This window comes from Empidonax traillii, unplaced genomic scaffold (assembly GCF_003031625.1).
Source record: "Empidonax traillii isolate 1590-97213 ecotype Southwest subspecies unplaced genomic scaffold, ASM303162v1 scaffold1377:size231680, whole genome shotgun sequence".
Classification (NCBI taxonomy): Eukaryota; Metazoa; Chordata; class Aves; order Passeriformes; family Tyrannidae; genus Empidonax; species Empidonax traillii.
In genome coordinates, this window is record NW_020956570.1 from 77,066 (window position 1) to 99,883 (window position 22,818).

At 36.6% G+C, this 22,818-nt stretch overlaps 1 protein-coding gene across 1 annotated transcript in view; it reads right to left on the minus strand.

The window, feature by feature from the left end:
• ESR1 (estrogen receptor 1) overlaps positions 1–22,818 on the minus strand; it is a 154,982-nt gene that overhangs the window by 27,366 nt on the left and 104,798 nt on the right. The window contains 1 exon segment of the mRNA XM_027906936.1: positions 19,719–20,054. Coding sequence (XP_027762737.1) covers positions 19,719–20,054 — 336 coding nt within the window.

The window sequence follows — 22,818 nt, forward strand, 5'->3', positions numbered from 1 at the left end:
AACTTGATAGTAACATAAATTTTTTTAATATTTCCTATAGCAAAAAAATAGGATGTTATACTATACAAAATGTTGTGGGAAATCAGTACGCTCCTACCTTGTGTGTCTTAAATCTGCACAGACAGAAAACTATTTTTTTCTGTCTTATTGCAGTGTTCTGAAAAATGGCAACAACCACAAAAAAAGGCTGTTATTTACAATTCAGTACAGTATCTCAATTATGTGATGGTTATGTAATAGGCAACATTTGGAACAAAACACTAATTAGATTGGCAAAGACAGCACAAAAGCAGTGGTGGGTGCTGCAACGTAATTGCTAGCAACCATCCAATAAAACAACCAAATTATAAGAGGTTTGTATAGAGAAAAATATCTAAGTAGATGAAAGACAAACAGCAAAATAATTCCTGTGGCAAGTTCTGTTCTCAAAAAAACATCCAGAAAGAGGAAAAACAGCATCTGTTCCTCATAACCTAAAACACATTGGAGGACCAATACTCAGTCACCACTGTTTGATTAAGTGGTGAAATCTGTGCCTGCTGTAATGCCACAAGCTTGGTGTCCAACCTCTCCACTTTACGCAGAGTGGTGAGACAGTATCTAGGCATTTATCTAGCACATAAGATGATGCTTTATTCTGAAATTGCATGGGTCACTCTGCCTCTGTAACCCTGCAGGCTCAGCCCTGAAACCTCTTAGTTTAAAAGGTGGTTAAAACCCACACCTTGACTACAGCCTTGCGTGTACACAACAAAGGCAGAGCAAAACAGAGTCCAAAGACAAATGAATCAGAGAATCACAAACACTGTTTTCCTTGAGACTTGGTATTCACACAGCTATTTCTATAATGCTACTTATTCTTAATTCTTTCAACAGACCTACAGACCAAAATTATAAGACACTTATATTAAATTCTGCCTCCTGAGGGCACTTACAGTATGATGTATTGGCATATTGGCTTAATTGTTTACACACCACCAGTGTTTTAAATCAAGACTTATTTTGAAGACTGAAGATCACAGATCTCTAAACCTCAACATTTTCCGTCCAAATATTTTGCTGAAAGGTTATTCTCATTATTTCAATTTTTTTTTTTAAGGGACATTGCTTCTGTTTCTGTTAATGAGGTCAGAAAAAAATTAGCTACAATTTACTGAGTTCCGGGGAGGAAAGTCTGAAAGGCAAACACAAAACAAGTGGCATAATTGTAAGAGCCTCTAACTACTTTGTCTGCTCTTTCACAATTCTCTATTTTTCCTGCCTGTATAATTTTAATATAGCAGAACACCAATCCAAACTTACATACTGTCTTGTCTAAGTGTAAACAGTCTGTCAGAAATTAAATGAGATCAGAGAAAACAGCATCTGCTCCTAATTACTGTTAATTCCTTTTAAAAATTATGCTTTACCTTTGCCATTTTCAGCCCTAATGGTTTTAAACTTCTTTCTGAAAAAAATCAATTACAATTTCCAGGCATAAACATAATATAGGTTAGGAATGTTTGGGGTTTGGGGCAAAACCCAAGAAGTCAGAAGGATGATGAGGCCCTGCTTTCGCAGTCTGTATTCATATTGAAAGTCAAGATCAAGCAAACTCTTGCTCTTCTCATCTAACAGAGATTTCCATCCTCCTTGAACTGGCCTAATGAGACCTGCCTTACAGTTTGGCATATGGACCACCCCAATTAAATTCTGTACCATACCACTCCATACTGTCCCCAGTGCAGGATGCTGCACGGATGTCACATTTGTCACTTTTATTTCAGATCCCATTTCTAGGAGCTGGTCTGACCTGCTTCCTCTTAAAAGCTGCACCATGATGATTCCAAAATGTATTTCTCAGATAAATGACAGCCACTTCAACTGCTTTCCAGAAATATGTAAAGTTATCACAACTTCACTCAATGCTTTCTGCTTACACAAAAAGTGCATACTTTTTCAGACCTGTCCAGTCCTTGTCTTTTCAGGATGAGGAGTCTAAAAATTTTCTGAGGCCAATCTTGGTCCAAGTAGCCAATCCAGTAAAGGAATGTCTCCTTCGCTTATCAGGTACACACCAGTCTAAATTATGACCAGATGTCTCCTGCATATATCAGATCTATTAAATGCTGTCCAATTTCAAATTTCCTATGCCAGAGCAAGCTTGTAAATAAGTTAGCCAAGTGGAAGTTGGTACTTTACACTGAGCCCAATTTGGTTTTAGGGCCCTGGAAACACTTCAGGGGTAGTCACAGACAATTGCCACTGATTAGAGATACATTCTTTTCTCCTGACAAACTCTTGCCACATTTTTATTAAATACTGATGCCTTGGCTGAGAGAAACATGAGAATTCTCCACCACACCACCAACTTGGCTGTCAATGCCCCTAGGAGATGTGCTGGCCCGAGGGTCTGCAGGAACACCCAGCCTGGAAGCCAGCCCTTAGCTGTGCAGTGTTGCTGTGAGTTTTGGGGAAAGTAAGTTCTTCCTGAATACCGGCACAACCAAATTATTCTGCAGGATTTATTTGACTGCCTGAAGAAGACGTGTCCTATGCTAGTGGATGGTCAGGCCGCGTGTCCAAAGCTCAAGGCTTCCTCACTGTACTCCTCCGGGCGCTGACACAGACTGGAGATGAGACAAGCTGGGTAGTGTTGTAGCTCAAACCCGTGGCCGACTCAGGAAACAATCTTACTTAGTGAAGCTAAGCACTGTCAAGTCCTGACTTTCTCACATGTGTCACTGTGTTTGCCTTGACTTAAAACACAGGGTTCTTTTTGCAACAGTTTCACTTGGTTAACCAAAGATTATTCCAGAAGGTGCATTAGCAGTACCAGTTAACACAAATACATAGAGGCCTTCCATCAGGGAACATAATAAAAGTAATTGGCACTCACATAACACTTTACATTTTCAAAAGGCAGTAAAACCATTAAGTATTATTGAATGTATTTTAAAGATAGAACACAGAGAGGTTAAGTGCCTCATTCAGGAGGAGGCAGGATTAGGACAGAGGTGTCTCAGCACATTCTCTCATCCTTTCAGCCTCAAAAATCTTTGGTTTGGAGAAGCCTTCTTGAGATCAAGTGCAAGTTCTGTTTCTTGTAAATCAGTAAAAGGCAAAAAACCCCCAAACCTGAAGCAACTGAACTTTTCTCATACAGAAAAAGGAAAGAAAGCCTTACTAAGTTGGGGGTGGGGGGGTGGGGGTGGGGGGGGTCGAGAGAGAGAATTGTTTAGATGTGAGCAGAAAACTTGTATGCAGGGAATTATACAACTAATAACTCTTAATCAGTCTTAAAACACTCACTAATGAAGGCAAGGCAACTACTTATATCAAAAAAATCTTGGGCCTAAGTTTTCTTTCACCTCTAAACAATCAGTTTTAAAAGTTAATAAAATAAGAACAAATCTTGCTAATCATAATAATTATAACAACTACTACTGTATAAGATTATTGCAAGTGAAGGCTGCCTGCCAGTTGGTTAGTGGAAGTTTATCATACTTGTTTGGTAAAGCCAGAAGGGAGACATACATGTATTTTCTGTACAGAAAACAAACACTTCAACCGATCAACAAAAACTGACATTCATTATTACCTGGAAAATTCCTACAGCATTATACAGCAGTAAGTTAAAGCATATTAATGATCATCCATCCCTGGACTGTAATCGAGATTTCTGAGACTCGGTGTATGCTTTGACAACAGTAAAATGCTACTTTATGGTTCTTTTACCACTGAGAGCTGTGCCATTTCTCAGGGGGTTCAAGCTTGCAAATACAAAGCACAGAACACTATCTGCATGCTGAGAATGGAACAACAGCAGCTGTTGGCTTTTCTTTGAGGGGTGTCCTCTGAACTTTTCCCTGCACAGGTGAAGAAGGACATTAGACAAAATTTATTATCTGCTGACTAAAATAGATAGCATGAAGTAATACATCTTTTATTTATTGTCTCTGCAACAGTATAAACCTATACCAGAACTCAGGCCGATTTATAACAGTACTCAGGCCAGTTGCAAGTTGTTTAGAGGGGGTTACTGGGATTTGTCCTTTTTTTAAGAGGTCACAGCTATGCAAAATGTTTTCCATCAAAAGCAGCTCCAGCTAGAATAAATTCTGTGGCTGGTTATGCGTTCTTGACTGACTTTTACAAACTCAAAAGACAAGCTCATAAATACAAGCTGTCTTCTCTACTTCATTCTTTCCCCTCCTGACCTTCCCCACTCCACAATGGCTGTCACACTCCTGGTCTCTTCTGCTGGTTTAAGTGTTCAGATAGCTGATGAAATAAATGGTTAAGAAGGAAGAGCATGAAAGTGAGTGACAGGTAGTCAGGGTGCACCAGCCACCTCTCATGGTTTACACTCTGTGTAAATCTGCCCTAAGACTTGAGGTCACATCCAACATAGCTTGGGTTGCTTTTTTTTTTTTTTTTTTTCAATGTATTGCTGCATCCAAGAGAATACTAGGTTTTCAGCATTTGTTTGACCTTCTTACTAAAGTACCAGGCTTTGTTCCAATCACAACCTAACCCAAATGTAAGTTACGGTTTTGTGGCTGTCAAAAAAAAATCATTTGAGGCAAAAGGTCTCATTAAGCAATCACTTTTTGAGCAATCTGTTTAAGCAATCACAGTTTTTAAGCAAACTGGAGGGGGAAAAAGAAGCAGACATAGGCAGACTCCTTCGCAGTTTTTTAAAGGATCCCAGCATGCTCCTGCCAGGTTTCAAATGGTTGCTTCAATACACAATTATTAGGGGAAAATTTTAAAACCAAAGATCAAAGACTTTCCAGTTGTTTTCCTCTTTTACAGAGAGCACTTCTATGCTTTTATTACATCCTCTTATTAATTTTATAAGTACTTGATTGGACGGTCAGTACCCTAAGAGTACTGGCAAAAGCAGCAAGCCAGATGGTGGCCCACATGGAGCCCTGTCTGGAGCTGGCTTGGGCAGCACTGCATGCCTGGCTTTCACTCCAGCCCTGGGAGATAGACCTTACTAGAGGAAGAGGTTCTGAAAAACCTTAGGGTAGACAAAGGCAATGGAGGTTTGTCTCATGGTCTAGTGGTAGTATAAGGGGCAGGATAAAGATGGTAAGTGAACAAAAGGAGGTTAAAGTGAGCCTGGAAACCTACTCTGCCATAGGCTACTCTACCACATTTCTGCTTTTCTGCATCTCACTTTTTTCACAAATGTTACGGTATAAAAATATTTCCATCATTCCATTTTTTATCTTGTTTGTTCCTTTAATTATAAGAGCTATATGAAAGACTTAAAGTTCATCATAACACAATTAAGAACATTTTAGAAAAGAGATAAAATTAGATTTGCAAAGTAATATAATCAATGGCCAGCTTCAGCCACTTTTCTAAATTATTATTAGTTATTTATTGAAGGAATTAGAAGCTGAAATTAAGGGTTACTAACTCTATTCTTTCTGAATGTCCCTAAAAACCTGGTTTCATACTTTTGATATTCCTAATACTTCAGTTTAATTCCTTAAGAATTCAAGTTTCACTCTTCCAATTTATATCTCCAACCATGTCTGGAAGCTTGAGAAATGTCACTTTTTAATTTAACACTTTCTTTGACTACAACAACTTGCACATGATGAAACTTGGAGAGCAATGGTCTTCCCTTCTTCATTCATAAAATCCACTGAACAAGGCGCTAAGCTTTTTGTTCCACATTTTCTTCCATCCCAGGACCTACTGTACTCACCACCGAACCAATTAACATTCATTGCAGTAGCATCTGGAACTAGCAGAAAAGAGGATTATTTTGCAACCCAAGGAAAAGAGGGAGAAACTGTCAAGTCTGTAGTGAACTAGAAGATTAAAACTGCTTCAAGACTACAAATAGAAATTGCTCAGAACATAATGTGCTGTACCCAAGAAATGAGGCATAACCTCAGAGTTCAAGGTCTGGTCATTCTTTATAGTCACTAGGAAATAAAACTAGCTTGACTTAGGCACCTGCATCCATTTTATTTCTCCAGATTGTTCACTTCTGGAGAAGTCTTATTTCTCTCTATTGCACTTGTGAATGAGTAATAGATTATGCATATGTATAGTTTAGTGTTCATTACATTGGCTGGTACCTACATCAAAACAGGAACACAAGCACATATAAATGAGACTCAGTCATTTCTTTTCCCTTCTATTCTTTTCACCCCTACATGACTAGATTTGAACAGAACCCAATCTCTGAAAAAATTATCCAAGAAATTCTAAGGACACATCAAAGAGAAGAAAGACAGCAAAATTAATTGCTGCAATTTCCTTTAACCACTACAACAAGAAGAGTATTTTAGCAGCTGTGTGGGAGTGTCATCATAAGACAGAGCAAAGGAATATTTTACAGGGAAAGCAAGACACTGGAATGCAGCTGGCTATTTATATTAACTTTCTCGTCCAAGTTATCAAGCAGCATGTTTCCACAAAACACATCATTGTCTTAAGCCCCTTTTGTTGCACACTCTCCTTCGATGTGTAACAATCCCAAGGCAGATTTCAGCATCTGCAAAGCCTCAGGTACCCTCAGGAAACTGTTACAGGTTGCATGGTCTGGGCTCAGGTGTGCATACAAAACACAGGTGTTGCACTTGGAGAACAACAACCGTGACTCAAGGTCCTGCACAGCCTGCTGAGACATCTACTGAAGCTAGAGCTAGTTGGAAGCACTAAAATTTTTAAAAGGTGACTAAAATATTTGAAATCTTACTAAAGTCTACTCTATCATATTGAATAAAATGTTTCATTTTACTCAAAAAGTTATTACCTAACAAAAATGTAAAAAAAATTCATTTTATATTAAGCGAAAATGTTTCTTTTTTGTTGTTTTTACCTGCCATGAAACAGAGAAACTAATTATTCACACAACTATGATGGAGACATCTGGAAAAGCTTTGGAACAGTGTACAAGTTCATCCAGAGTGACTGGACCTATAAATTCTATTTGTCATCCTTTGCCAGGATTAGAAAGTTGTATGGAATTCCACTACATTTAAAAAAAAAAAAAATCACTTTAATATCTTCTAATAACTACAGCAGCAGAAATTGAATATTAGAAGAAAATAATATAACTTAAAATTCAGAAAGTTTTCCTGGAATTTTAGTTTTATATTTTTTCCAACTCATAAAAAGTGGTAGTTTTCATCTTCCCTATTTCAGAGACATTTTGATCAATTTTGTTTTTCTTTTCTCTTTTGCCTGCTATGAGATGCAAATTTGATAGACTCCTCATGATGAGAAGAAACCTTTATCTTGAATCAGAAATAGAGACCCTTCACGCAGTTCGGATACAAACTAGGCAACTATGAATAACATCACCATACTGACCCTCAAAGCACAGTTTGGATCATGTATAGAAGGCTGAGGGTTCCTATCCTCAGAGGCAGTGCGTTTGGTGAGGGAGCCTTGAGACAGGAAATACCATCTGAGTGTTACCCAAATGATTTTGCCCACTTTTGACGGTAACCAGAAGTTTATGGGTTCTCGTTATATACTTCTACAGCTCATATATGTTTATATGCTCCCATAGCTACACTGTAGCCACTAGAAAAGTTACCAAGATGAGATGAGGTCATGCAGTAACTGCAATATGGACACAACCATAATAGGTCACACAGAACTGATGTTGCACTATGATGGTGAAAGACAAACTTGTAAAGAACTGAAAAAGAAACAGAAAATATGAAGGAACAATGTGGTTAAAACTTGTCAAGCAGATACCACAGCACTCTATCATTTGATATGCTAAATATGACTATTAATGATCAGACAAGACAGGCAAGCAATGAGGTAGCAAACTAGGAAGATGACAGAAAATAATTTAACTTAATCAGAACAAACTGAACAGGGATTTCAGAGATACTCAGAGAAGTGAATCACCTTCTAACTGCTTGTGCTAAGTCTGGAATCAACCTAAATTTTAAGCATTAAACCTAAACTTTAAGCGTTAAGGCTGCATTTTTGTACATATAGAAAATCAAAGTGTGAACTGAAGAAGAGGAATGCACCACGAAACCTAAAAACAAGCATCAAAATTTTAACATTATTGTCTTACACACACATACAAAAGTAATTCTGAGTGTAAAATAAAGCATCCAAACACACTTATAAATATAGTCCTACCCATATTAAACATCAGTTATTACCAAGCTGCTCAGAGACTTGGAAGCCAAGAGACCCAGTGTCAGGCTGGCAGCTTTTTAAGAAGAGGAAAAACAGCTCATCAACATTATACTGAACTACCTCTGATATCCCGTTACTGAATTATTTCAGTCTTCCACCTACATGAAATCAGCACTTTAAATTTACTCCACATTATCTGTAGATAAAATAACTCATGGAAAGCTGGTAACAGTTATTCACTGTCAGTTGAAGAAAAGCAGACCTGAATTCATCAGACTGCAGTAATGGATTTTTACCAAAATCTCTCAGAAGCCCTATTACTGACAAATAAGGTACAAAAAGCCTCATCTGGAGTCTAAAGAAAAGAGCACTCTGACTGCACTGTCTACTGAAATAAGGCAGTAAGGGAAATGTTTTTATTTTGCCTGGCACTGTCTCATTCCGATGTTCAAATGTCAGTGTCTGTTTGAACCCTTGATTAGAAGTGGCCCCTTAAAAAAAAGGAAGAAGAAATAAAAAAAAAAAAGGCAACCAAACCAAAACCTGTAACATAGACTAGAACAAAGATACAAAAATAGACATGAAAGAGAACTGAGAAACATAATTGCTTTCAAACAAATTGCATAGTTTAATATACAACATTATTTCAGACTTAGTTATAACTAATTTTTCTGTAGAAATACTCAGTGGTATCAACAATCACCTCTCAGGATAGTTTTGCATAACACCTAGCAAAATAGCATGTAAAACCTTTGCAAAAGATTAGCTTTTTTTGTTTTTTTGAGAAGAGAGGCATACTGGCAAAGCATAAATCAGGAGCATAATGAGCATTATAAAAAAAAAAATTTAGCAGATTTAATTAATACTTATGCCTGCAGGCTAAGAATCTTCAAATCAGGCAGGAGTGGTGGGGGGGAGGAAAGTTGTTTCACAGCAGGGATATTTAGTGTGCTTCACAGATTTCCCATGCAGCATATAAGGTCCTGAGATAACTGTTTAGAAATGGATGCACTGTGGCAAAACTAACACAAGGAGGCACTGGCACAGTTGGTGCTTCCCTGTGGTAAAGCAACAACCCTCCCAAAAGGTTCCGTATAAAGGAACACAACCCTACATGTTTACCTGGGGGGAAAAGGTGCATTTAGTATTCGTATCGAAATCAATGATTCTCCATAGCTGTGTGTGTATGAATATCAAGTGTGGGGGAAAAAAATGAAGTCACAAGTAGCACTGATAAATATGCTGGATTTTCATGGGCCAGCTCTTCTGTGTCAGCTGAGAACCTCTCTATGTATACTGTTTTTCAAATGTGTGAGATGTTAACCAATTAACAGCAGTATTTAATTCCACCATCACCAAATAAAATATACTAGAGCTTTCATTTTCCACAGACAATGCAAAATCCCACCCTGCAGATGACTAAAAATCAACTGCTGATTCCAAAAAAGTTGGCATATGCTTCTGTCATTTCAGGTCACTATCTACTAGCTGCACAGTGCAAACTTGGCCCAGAGAAATTCCAGAAGAATTTACTGCTTTTCTGGAAGACGAAGACAGAAGAACAATTTCTAAAAAATTTGCTCTAGGATCAGCAACAAACCAGTCAGTTTTTGCCTCCTGGGAAATAAAGCATCTTGTATCCCAGGGATTCAAGGAAAGTAAAGATCCTCTGTCAGCTAGGATGCCTCTTGAGTGAGGGGTAAATGACCATGCTGCCTCTTCCTTATGACTCTCCAACCCTTTACAGCTCTGGCATAGCACTACAGAACATGTTACAGGTTAAGCAGGAATATGCAAAGTAGGAGCTAAAGAACATCTCTACAAGCAAACAGGATAAAGGCTGTAAATGGTGCCAGTAACTGGAAGATTCTTGTCTTTTGTACAGAGAGATCGGAAAAGACCTCTCTGTAGAAGCAGAAATAAAGAGAAATTAAATTAGAAAAAGACTTGAGCTAGAACTGCATGTTATTATTGGCAGTACAGATAAATGAATCTTTCTTTCTAGCACCATCGCATTAATACTTGCCTGTATACCCTCATCCTCACATTTCAATTGTCTCAACCATTTTTCCATGAACTGGACTGGGGTACTCACACCAGTTATAGGCAAGCCAAAATACACGCAGGCAAAAGATTTTTAACCCAGCTAAATCCCTTTACTTGCATAGCCGCCCCAACGCAGGGGGAAGCAGAAAGGTAGGAATTGCAACTGGAAAATTGTGAAATTACAATCCCACAAAGTACGTCCTACAAGTGTACGAGAGATTTATAAGAAATGCTACCTTTTTAGCAATGAAAGGAGATTTCTGAAATAGGTCAGACATGCAATACTACTATAATAATTTCTATTATTATGGCAATATTGTAATTTTAGCTCTATTCCTGTCAGTCTTTCTAATACAATGAACACACCCAATTAGAGACCATTCAGTGTTTTAGTAAACACTTGGCTCACAGGCCAGCAGCCCATATAGCCTCTTCTCTATTTGCAGATATGTTTTCTGAAGGACAGCAGCTATTGCAGAAGATGGTTCATTAGGCTATTGATAAGATTTATTATTGTCTGGGGAAATTTTAATTAGTCTACTCTGCCACTTTCCCTATCTTCGTGAATCAAAGTAAATTAAGATTTCGTGAATTTTGATTTTCCAAATCAACTCAAACACTCCAGAATGTAATTTAACAAGGAGCACAACATTTTTAGTCTGTAATTGAGATTTTGAATGGTACTTTTCCCCTTTGCTATATATTAACCTTGATTCTGGGTCTTATGACTTCGTACTGGATTAACTGAAAGAAGTTCCAAACCAAAAATCTCATGCTGTAGAGACAAAAATCTCTGAAAATTCTGCCAACATGTATTTTCTTTTTTTGCTCATAAGGAATATGAGATACCTGAGAGAATCACTGGGTACCCCTGACACCCTGAGCGGTGCCCCTTTCTGGTCAAAGACAAGATCTTGATTCCTCCCTCCTGTTTCCAAGGCTCCTCAAGAGGCTTAAGAAACTTTAGGTCTAGATCCAAAGTCTAACCACAGTGATAAATATGATAAATATTGCATTTCCATATCCCTGCTCAGGACGGTGGCGGACGGCCACATTTCTTACAAGGAACAGAATTTTCCATAAGGAAGACAGAAGGCAATATTTCCTTATGGCCACTCTCAGCTGGGAACAAACTCCTGGAGGAACAAACCAATCACATATTTCTCATTTCCTATTTCACTGTGGGATATTTTGTAACTGCTTTCATGAGTTTAAATTCGCAGCCATCCCTAACTAACACACAGACAAAACAACATACTCTTTATACACATAGTTCATTTCCTGGAGAGATAATCAAGGAAAACAAATGAGCTGCGTAACAGATGTGTCATATAATGCACCACTGCAGCAATACCAAGAGGGTAAGAGCCCATCCAGAAGTCATCTGCAATAAATCTTTCCTAATTATTTCTATATAACTTAAAACCTCCTATATATCTGAGATTTTAGTGAATGACTCGCTTGAACAGAAAAATAATACACATGATATTAAAATAATCTCTGGCTGGAATTACAGCTCAGAAATACAGTACTGGGGAGAATCTAAAAGAATTAGGCTGAAGTGATTGAACATCAAGTAAAAAAGGCCAATTTATGTGAATTATGTGAACAGGGAACAATGGATATGTGCACATGCACATACATATCGCATCAGTGCTTTCCAACAATCGCATATTCTTTCTGTAAATTATTTTAAGAAATAAATAAATCAGGAGGGATCGTTACTTACTGTTTACTTAGAGTGGAAATTAACGAGCGTTTCTTGGAAAGCTCCAGGGTTCAGCATAGCTGAAGACTCTAAGACAGATATATTCATCCAAGAGTGTAAATTATTTATGAGCTAAAGAAAAATAGCAGGAAATGTTTTTATAAAATGTTTTTATCTTTTAGAAATAAAATATTACAGTTTAAGTATTTAATTTCCTTAAATTTGGCTAAAAATAATAAGATTGTTACCATGAATGTTCATTTTTGCCTCTTCATTTGCCAATAGAATTTCATCTTCAAACCCTTACTATCAAATGAACTTGTACGCTATTGAATGCCCAGTGAACTCCAATATGTAAGTAATTCTTGTTAAAAGAATGTTAGCTCCTTCTTACCTGTTTGGTGTTGTTTTTCATCTGTCCGTATAAGTCAAACAGGTAAATGAGATTACTTACAGTTAAGTAAACTTTGGTTACTGATGGTATTTTTTCTTTGAGATAGTTTTTTGGGAAGCCCCAAAATTCAGAACTTTGGAATTCTAGTATTTCTTACTTTGAAAAGGCCTGAATAGGGTCAGCCTTGTAATAGCACTGGATTTTAAAACCACTGTGTACATAAGGAACTAAGATTCTATGTGTGGAGTAGTAATTTTAAGAAATGTATTTGGATACGTACATACTTGTAGAAACAGAGGTTTATAGGTTCAGTTTGTCCTCAGATTTATATTTAAATTTCAGCACATACTCATTCAGGGATATTTAGATGGAAAAATGTATTTGAGGTTAAAAAAATCACCCAGAGTAGAATAGGATTGTTGTGCTGAGCTAATAAATGGATGGGTTGGATGCCTGTATTAATTGTTCTTCAAGCTATTCACTTCCACAAAGAAAGAAAGAAACTAAGACATATCTGGGAAAACAAATGTTACAGTACTTAAAAGAAATACTGGGTTTCGATTGTTATTGATTTATTGGACAAATGTTATGATGAATGTTGTTAGCTATATTTCATTTTCTCTAAATATATGGAACACTTTATCTCAAAAAAAAATTAGGAATTGGATTTTCACAGCATGTTACACACATTCACCTCCCTTTTAACAAAAAACTTATTTATTTAAAAGAAAGATCATGGTGATTTTTTGGTCCTGTGCACAAAGAACTACAGTTATGCAACATAAGTAAAATGCAGTAATTTTCATTCTATGTTTATAAACTTGTATCTTATTATGGATTTCCTAGATTCAAAGAGGCTAGAAAGTTGGATAACAGGCTTGATTCAATAGCTTTTGGCAGTCATAACTCTATAAATATTGTAACTACTTCTGTGAATGAGAGGACAATATCGCATTCACTATGAATTACTCTAATATTGGGGGGTTTAAATATTAGAAATAATTACTGACATTGATCGTGTTTTTGCATGCATATGGGGTAAAGCTTTTAACTGTGGCCAGAGAAGGTTGCTGAAGAGGATAAGAGCAGATGTACTTGCATAATGGCATCAGTGCCTGACATACTCTTCAGAATCTGTTTCTTCTTCTGGATAAGAAAATCTGCAAAGCTAAAAAATTAGCTTTTCTAATTAGAATTACGAAAAAAAATACGAAACGTTGCAAGACAAGTATTAGAAAGCCATCAAGGATATACTTCTGAGCTTGTTCAAAAGCTTTCTAAGGAAATATTCTAAGGGGTTCTCTAACTGCTTTGTCTTTCCTAACTCTGTTTCCCTTGATTGAAATTTTATGCAAATAAAATGATACAATTTGAATATATTCTTTTAATCCCTACTGCGAGGAAACTCCTGGGTAAAGAGCGGGACACAAAGCTCAAAGACTATGGCTTCGAAGATGAAATGGTAGAGAATATTAAGTAGACGACATCTTAAGGCTCCTCCTGTAGCAAGGGGAACAGGCAACAACCAGACTCTTCCACTTGGAAAAGTCCCTGAACAAATTACTAGCCTCCAGTAGGCACCCTAAGAATGAGTAAGAAGCCCAGGATTGAGCTGTTGAATTTACTGTTGGCTCATGTGACTGATTCAAAGCATCTTCTTCCCCTAGTCTTCTTGCATGTGTTCTTTTCTCACAGTTGGAGTCTCCTTGATGCTGGTCAGCTTGCTCTGATGTATTTATCTCCCCTTCTATATCCCTAACTCTAAGGACTCCCTAGAGTTTGGAAAACATTGCATTAGTGCACCACTTAAATTTCCAATACCAGAGTTGTAATTCAGACCCTGATACTCTTTTTCTCCTGCCATCATTTTCTTCCAGTTTTCAGCTAGTGAAACCATTGCCTGTATTTCTGTTCCCATAGATACCTGCAATCCAAGTTTATATTCCTCTCCAAGCACTTCTGCTGAACTGTTCCTTCTCAGTTTTGGCTTTTTCCTGTCTGACACAAGTTCCTGGTACATGTAATGTCTCCCAGTCCTTTAGAATCAGTACCTCTGACCCAGTCTCTCAAAGGCAAACCACTGTGTCACATTGTCTCATCCTTTTCTTTCATTAGCAGTGCTCTACAGGAGGAAATATACCTCATCATTTTTCAAAACTAAAAGACAATTCTATAGATAATAAAAAAGCTACTTATAAGAGTGGGTTTTTCTCATACAGCACCCAGAAGCTAGAGGAGGACAGGAAAGGGCGCTTGTTTGGTTTTACAAATAGAAACATGAGAGACTAAAGATGCTTTCCAGACTAAGAAAACACAGGGATGGAAAGCTTTAATTTCAATGATTTTAACTCTGCTGTCCTGCATAATCATGCTATTGCATGATACCTCTCCATTTGGTGTTCAAATTCAAATGGTGATTGCCTTTTTTTACTGTAAAGGTTGATTCTTATCTCTTACATTCACGATAATTAATTGAAACTTCACAGAAATTAAATTAGTAAAAAGCAACCATAAAGTAAGATCCAGATGCCTGTTATCATTTCTCTTTTGCTTACAGATTTGCTTCCTCTGTTGTTCATCTAAGAAGCCAATGGAGTAGAGAGTATCACTTCAACAGATTAAAGAGATAAGCAAAGGGTTATTTTTAATAACATTTTAGAAATCTCCACAGCAAGTCAGTTAGGCAATGGAGAAGAGCCTATAAAACTGATATCTTGGAAGGATTATTAAAAATTATTACAAGAATTGCAAACCATTCCTTTTTAAGCTAAGCGTAAATTATTGCCAGGAGGATCACTACACTTAGAAGCTCTGTAACCTATCCTGCACCTAAGAATTATAAACACACACCACTCTCATACAAGACTTCTTTCCTTCCACCTTTTTTGGTTGTTTGTTTGGTTGGTTGGTTGGTTGGTTGTTGTTGTTTTTTTTTTTTAGTTTGGTGCCACTGAAGTGCAGTGTAAAATTGTGGCTATTGTTGGCCTCTTTACACACTGTTCCTAATGTGAAAAACAGAGCAGTTTAGAAGGTCAAATAGGAAAACAATATCTTAAGAAAATACCAACTTCTGTGGCTTTGAAATACAGAAGAGAAAAAAACCCAAACCCAAACCAGTGCCAAAATGTTTATCTCCTCGGTTCATGAAGCCATAAAATAAGTACAGCATCGTGAATCACCTCAAAACTTCAAAGCCTGTATGCCCAGTGTACCATTTTAGGGCTATTAAGTTGTACAGCTACTGTACTTCTAGTAAATAGTTACACAAGATTGTAGCAGCAATGCCAAAGATTTCACCCTTGGAACAAAACTCCCTTAAAGCTACAATCTCTACCATAGGCTCACTGTATAAGCTCATAATGTCTCTTACCAACCATCTTCAAGAGATTCTGCATAAAGAAATTATCGATTATAACACTGAAAATGGAAGCTTCATTTAGAAAATACAGTACTCCAAGTAAGATATTAAACTATATACACAGTAAGTGAATAAGGAAATATAATAAGTTAACTCCTTTGACATACCAGCATTTCTGTAGAAAAGCAAAGTAATGGTTTTACTCATTGCATCAGACCATGATGAAAATTCAGCAAACTAAAAAACCTCATTCTGAAGGGGGTACTATATCCCCAAGATGTTATGTAAACTGAGAACATAGGAGTCCATATATTTCAGGAATATGTGATTCAAAAATGAGCAGAAGATTTATTCATCTAAGCTGATACCTTGCCTACATGTGATTTTCAGTGATTTATCCCAATTAAATGTTAAAAGGCTCAATTTATAAGTGTATGTAAAGTCTAGCCCATCACAATCTGCTTGCACCCACCTCATGCACAGCTGCCAGCTATTCCAGCTGGCTGGAATAATCAGAAGGCACAATCAGCGTCTTTCAGAGGCCATCTGTGAGGACTTCAGCCAAAATCCCCATTAGGCCATGTAAAGAGTGAGTCCTATGGGGCATCCTGGGATTTTTTGTGTATATCATAGGACGTGTACAAGATTTTTGTTCATGTCATCTGGCAAATCCACTTATATTAGTGGCCAAGGTTTCAAAGGAAAATTAAAACAAGATTTTATGCACTTGCCATATTATGAATTGCATTATCATGGGAGAATGTGGTTATGACTTCAGATAAAAATCATGGTATATTTAAATATTGAAGATATATTTTAAGGCTAAGTTATCTTTTCCCCAGAAAATGGTTAACACCACCAAGATTGCAAAGCCAATTTAAGCAAGTTCAAACTAAAGCTAACCTAGTTCCAATAAGGACTTAGAACAGTTCTCATCTTCCCAATCAGGGCATGTCTGCAAAGATACCTCAGTTTGAAGATTGCCCTCAGCATGCCTTAGTAACAGATCTCTGACCACATTATACTACACAGTCCATCACAAATTACTATTCATTACTCCATTTTGTAGAATTGTTTCAGTCTTATCTAGTACATCTAATTAGCTGTTTCTTCTTCCATGCCCATCTATTTATATCATCAGAAAGACTGCTGACCAAAAACTATTCTTTAAAGCCTACACAGCAGAATAAACAGCAAACATGTCCCTGACAGTCCCTACACTTATTTTTAAGCTGTATCTTCACTGTTTTTCTGCTCTGTTGATATCCATTTCTTCCTTCCTCAACAAACATGCTTTCAACTCGGCCGCTGGTACAGACTTTGCTCCTTGCTTTCCTACAGCTAAGTGCCTGTATGTACATAAATGAACTTATGAAATGCTTACAAGGCTTGAGAAGTGTGCGTAGGAGAGGCTGTTTCCTGCAACTGCCTTTCTTCTACTGGTAAAAAGCACACTCTCTTTTTAGAAAAAAGGCTGTTTTTATCCTTGATTCTGAAGCTTGAAACCTTAGTAAATTAGCTGTGAAAATAAATGAGTGGAATCCCACAACACTGTTGCACAAAATACTTCACCTAACAGAGAAAAGTTATTTAGTTCCTCTGTTTATGCATATAGTATACAAAAATCCTCTCTGATTAAGCAGTATTGCTTAATTCCTAGTAATAATGGAGTATTCCTAGGCAACATACTTGGAGATGAAAATGCGACCTATGTTGTCAGACACATTTCCTTGCTGTATATTTATTGCCAGTGCATTCCAGCAGAAGGAAAATCTGGCAAGCAAAGGTCCTGTCTTTGAAAGTTGATCAGTACTTCTAAAATGTAGTATCAGTAACACAGTACACTCAACTTTTTCTAAGGATCAAATGAGAGATTTTTATATATATATATATATATATATTTAAGCACCTAGATCCAAATTTACTACTCTGAGGAGCCCCAAATTTAGAGGTACGTAAACAATTGGGCCAGAATTCTTTTATATCAACATTCTAAAACACTTTAATTTCTGCTTTTGCTCATGCATACTGTTCTCCAGGCCACAACACCAAGAATTAGCTAGGTATCCAGCACTTTCAGAATCCCAAAACTCTTTATTCTATCTCTCCTGCTTTAGGACTTTTCTTTGGTATAATTGTTTGTACAGTGCCTAATAGATCAAACTATCACTGGGAAGGGATTTGGGGGTTTTATTTTTTACTAAAGTTCAGTCTTATATCAAACCTCACCTGTTAGAGTACTTATTAATGCATATACATAGAGTCATTGGGCTTGGTTTCTCCTTATAAGCTATTTTGACAGTTAACAGGCAATTTAAATGTAAAATGCATTGGATATAAACAAATAGCTGATAACCTTATATATTTGATTTTCTGATGTCAAAGGCTTGCTTACCAGGCAGTTTTTTGATCATCACCAGCTGTAATTGTCTTGTGACAGTTTCAGAGGGAATTCTGAATAAAAGCCAGATCTGAATTCTCTGACAGCGTTACTTTTTGTCTAAACACATTTCCATTAATTCCACTATCAAAATCAAAAGTCATGGAAGTAAAATATCTCCAGTTGGAAGACATAATGAATTTAGAATGTGATATATTCATGTTGAATATAAACTAATTTAACAGACTTAGACTAATTATACCTCGAAAAATCAATAGGAAAGTAATTTGCATTTATCAGTTTTGATAGTGAATGTCTTTAACACTGTGAACATAAATTCCTTTTTCAAAAGCATTTTGTAAAGGCATGATCCAAAACATTTCTAAATTAACAGTAGAACCTGCCTTTGACTCAGGCTGAAGAGCTGGCCTAAACCACTGTGACTTTGTCAAGAATAAAATTCTCAGGTGATTTCTTATAAGATACAATGAGAAATGAAACACACACAGGTTCTCACTGATCATAGCTGGAGCCCATAAAGTGACATGTGAAAACTGGTTAAAATGGAACACTTGAGGACTGCAAAAGACAAGGTTAATAATTTACCAGGAACAGTCTTGTCAAATTTAAGTGAAGGAAAACAGAAAAATGGCATAACCTGGGTGTAATTCTGTTGAGGTAATGCACTAAGTGAGTGAAAGCTGTGGTGGTCCTCTCTATATCCCTTCATAAAGCAGCTACATAATTTTAATTAAGTAAGTGACCATAGAAAAAACTTAAGAGATCAGAATCCCAGTGAATTAAAAGGTATAAATTACCAGATATGCCTGTATTTTTACTAAGATTAAAGTACAACACATGTAATAAATTTCTCACAAACCTTTAAATCTTATCTAATGGAAAGTAGTCATCTAGACTGAAATTTTAAAAGTTCATCCCTTTAAATGAAAACTACTCCCTCATTTCATTTATATCAATTAATTTACACCACATAAATGAATATGTAACATACATTCAATCAAAAATGTTACATATTTCCCACAATTTTGTAATTCCCTTTGAGAAAAGAGGGAACCATAATGCACCAAAATGATAAAGATGAAAACATTTCTTTCTAGTAGGAAAAATATTTCTAACAAAAATTGCTATTCTGGCTCTGTTTTTCAGACCCACAATTAATGAAAGGTCCGTAGTTTCTGTTCAAAAATATAAACTGGGAATGAAATAATTAATACTAATCCTTACGGGCTTATTAGTGATGCTGAATTTATATCTTACGTTACAGATATGAGAGTAATCCCTTTTTTTTCAAAAGGGATCGAAATAGTTAACATACTTTTATTAGATCACATTGATTAGATTTGACTAGTAATTTGACTAATAATCTCTTTCTACCTTCAATTTTGCTGAGTGTTATCCGAAAAAAAAAAAAAAATTCAATCAAAGAACTGCTCAGTATTATACAGTGTGGGAAAATATCTTTTCTTGAATCAATCTTTTTTCAAAAGTCACTTACTTCCCACTATAGTATTTTATCAACCAATATAACTTAAAATTTGTTTAATGTTGTAAATTTTGTTATCAATGTATTTATACTTAAATGAACAATTTTCATTAAATAATAGGTAGTGGGAAAATCAGTATGCTTTTTTTCTTTTGGTTTGTCATCTAGAGGCTTTTATAGTCCACTGGGGCTTTTGTTTTTCCTTACCTGGAACTCTTTTTGCCCAGTTGATCATGTGCACTAATTCTCTGTCTGCCAGGTTGGTCAACAGGGTCATCATAGAGGCTTCATTGAATGGTCTATTTGGGTCATATTCAGAATAAACTAGCGGTGGCTCAGCTTCCAGCAAGGCACTGACCATCTGTTCTGCCGTCAGGGATAAGGCCGGACTGTTCTTCTTGTTATGTTTAACCACCAGTGGACTTGTCCAAAGGGTGGGAGCTCGCAGCTCCGTTGAAGAAGCCTCCCCATTCCTGGAATCCTGCTCCTCTCTTTGACGCTTTTGTTTCATCACTCGCCCACCTCTGCGGTCTTTCCGGATTCCTAGAGATACACAAGAATATAATGAACTTTTTTTCCTTGAACTTGGCTTTAGTCAACAGCAGCTGCTGTTGACAGACCCCGGCAGCATTGCCTCTTCCTTTATTTTCTGAAGACTTCCTCTTAGATATGGAATCTTACATCGGTGGGTGGAGAGAAAAACTCCTTTTAAAAGTATAGTGTCCGGAACTCCTTCCTAAAATTTAGATCAGTTGGACTTACACAAAACTCTAGACTAGTGACACCATACAGTTGCCTTAGCCTGAGAAAGGAAGTCAGTGATTGGGAATAAACAAATATTTTTTTACAAGTCAAAAGTTCAAAGTATGTCCCAACCTCTAGCAGACAATTATTTTATAAATGAACAGTGATAAATTAATGCTGTTGGTGGACCAAATGGATCAAAGAAGTAGCTCTCAGAAACTAAGGTCACTATCTTAATTAAACATCATCCTATTACTGAGCCTGTGATCTTCATGATGATATAAAAATAATAAAAAAAGGTTCCCTTATAAGATGAGCTTATAGAGCAATAAATAATGTCATATAACTTGATAAACATAAGTAAGAAGAGATAACTGCAACCTCAGAATCTAATGTGGGAGACCTACTGTCAAAAGGCTGAAATAACCACAACAGAATCTTTTGTCGTTACTGTACATTTCTGAAATGTGCTTTGCACTGTAGGACCCTGAACCTTGGGATATTATCAAGCCAGCCATACCAGTTTGAACAACATCAGACCTTACAGTGGAACAAAATCTCCCTTTGTGGAAAGGTTACAAGAAAAATATAATGATAAAGCCCATTTGCACTCCAACCATAAAGGGAAGATTTAGTCTGGCTCTAAGTGGAGGAGTAACAGGCATTTTGAGACTGAATCAAAAACCTAAATCCATCAGCAGGTAGAGGCAAAGAAGGATAACCAATTAATAAGGAAAGCACACAAGGAACTGAGCTATGAGGAGAAGGCAGCTTATGATAGGGCTTATTCTGGATTTCTCATGCAATATGAAAAAGCAGCACTGGTCCCAGTTTGAAAAGCAAAATAAGTATCTACAGAGAAGAAAGATGCTAACCAGTCAAGAAATAAAGAAGAGAGAACATTTAAAACAAAACCGAAACAAAAACAAACAAACAAAAAAAAAACAGCTTTGAGGACTACTGACATTTTCAAGCCTTCAGTACAGGTCTTTCTTATGGTTGGGGAGAGGGAAATATATCCTTTGCTCAGCCCTTTTGACACTATAAAAATTTAAACCTTTAGAATCCCAGTCTTTGTTAGCACCATAGCAGCATTTTCATCTCACATACAGCATGCCTTCATATAAATGTTGGATCATATCAGCAAGGGTCCTTTCCCAATATCAAAGAAACAGGGAGAATCTTTAGATCTGTGTTCCTCTTTCTTCAACTATGGTGAGATTTTCACTGAAGTAGTACTTGAAGATTAAGCATTTTATGTCTAATTCATTCAAAATCTAGTAGGCTTCATGATTCTATTCAATTAATCTATTCAGATAAAATAAGTTCAATAAATCTTTCATCACCCCTATTACTTAAGCTCTCTACATTTTTCCATTCACTAAACTACTTGTAAGCCAAAACTGTCAAGTGCATTGCTGTTGCCATTTTTCATTCAGCAATACCAATCTTTCCTATCACTAAGCAGTTTTTATTGAGCAGAGGGAGGGAGACTCTTGCTATTAAGAAAAAATGCAAGACTTATTTTGGCAAAAAGTCATCCTGCAGATATTCTCATTGGTAGCTTCCTCGCAAAATTCAATAGCACTCAAGCTCTATCTGTAACAGATAGTTTTGTTGTATCCTTTTATAAATATAATGTTTTTGTGTAAAAAGTACCCTGTGAAACATGTAGACATAAGCATGTGAACACCACCACATGGTTCATAGAAACTAAAGCATTTGTTAACTTTCTCACATTCCAAATTTTACAACTGCTCATCTAGCAATTTTCTTCCAAAGAGAAAGTATCCTTGGGGTCTGTACTGTTCCATATATTCATAATAGATGTACAGACATAATACAGAAACTAGAGCTTGGGGTTAGAATAATACTATAAAAACATCAGATAAGTTAGTTTAGAAAGTCAATAGACGGCTAGAAATTACTGGGAGAGGGAGTACAGAGCAGCTTCATAAATCACAGATTTTATTAACTCCTGAGGCACACTACAATGAAGACTATATGCAGTTCTGCTCTTCCCAAATTAAAAAGAGAAATAATATAAATGAAAAAGGGATAAGAGAAAAACAAATAAGATTATTTGAAGTATGGAGCAACTCTGTGTGAGAAACAGCTAAATTCAATATGTCTGCTTGGCCTACAAGCCAGACTACAAAATCATCAGTAACAAGATGAAGAATAAGGTACAAAACACTAATGTTTCTCTTCTAATACAAGATGGTACCAAATGAAAATACCCTGTGTAAGGTCAGCACAGACAAAAAGAGATTTTCTTTGACACCATGCAGAGAAAACCAAAACTGAAAGTGTGAGCAGGTTAGAAGGTAATATAGTTAGAAAGCTGTAGGTTAAATTTGATGGAGAACAAAATCCATTAAGGGTTAATAAATATAAATAGGGCATCTTTGGTGTAAGGTAGGCACAGGGCACCATGGCATAGCTTACTGGAAGATCAGAGGATTTTGTACTTAGTCCAGGCCGGCCTTGGTAAGTACAAAAAGGATGCAATGAGGATTTTACATAACAAAGGGAAGGTGACAAATGCAAGCACATTCAGATG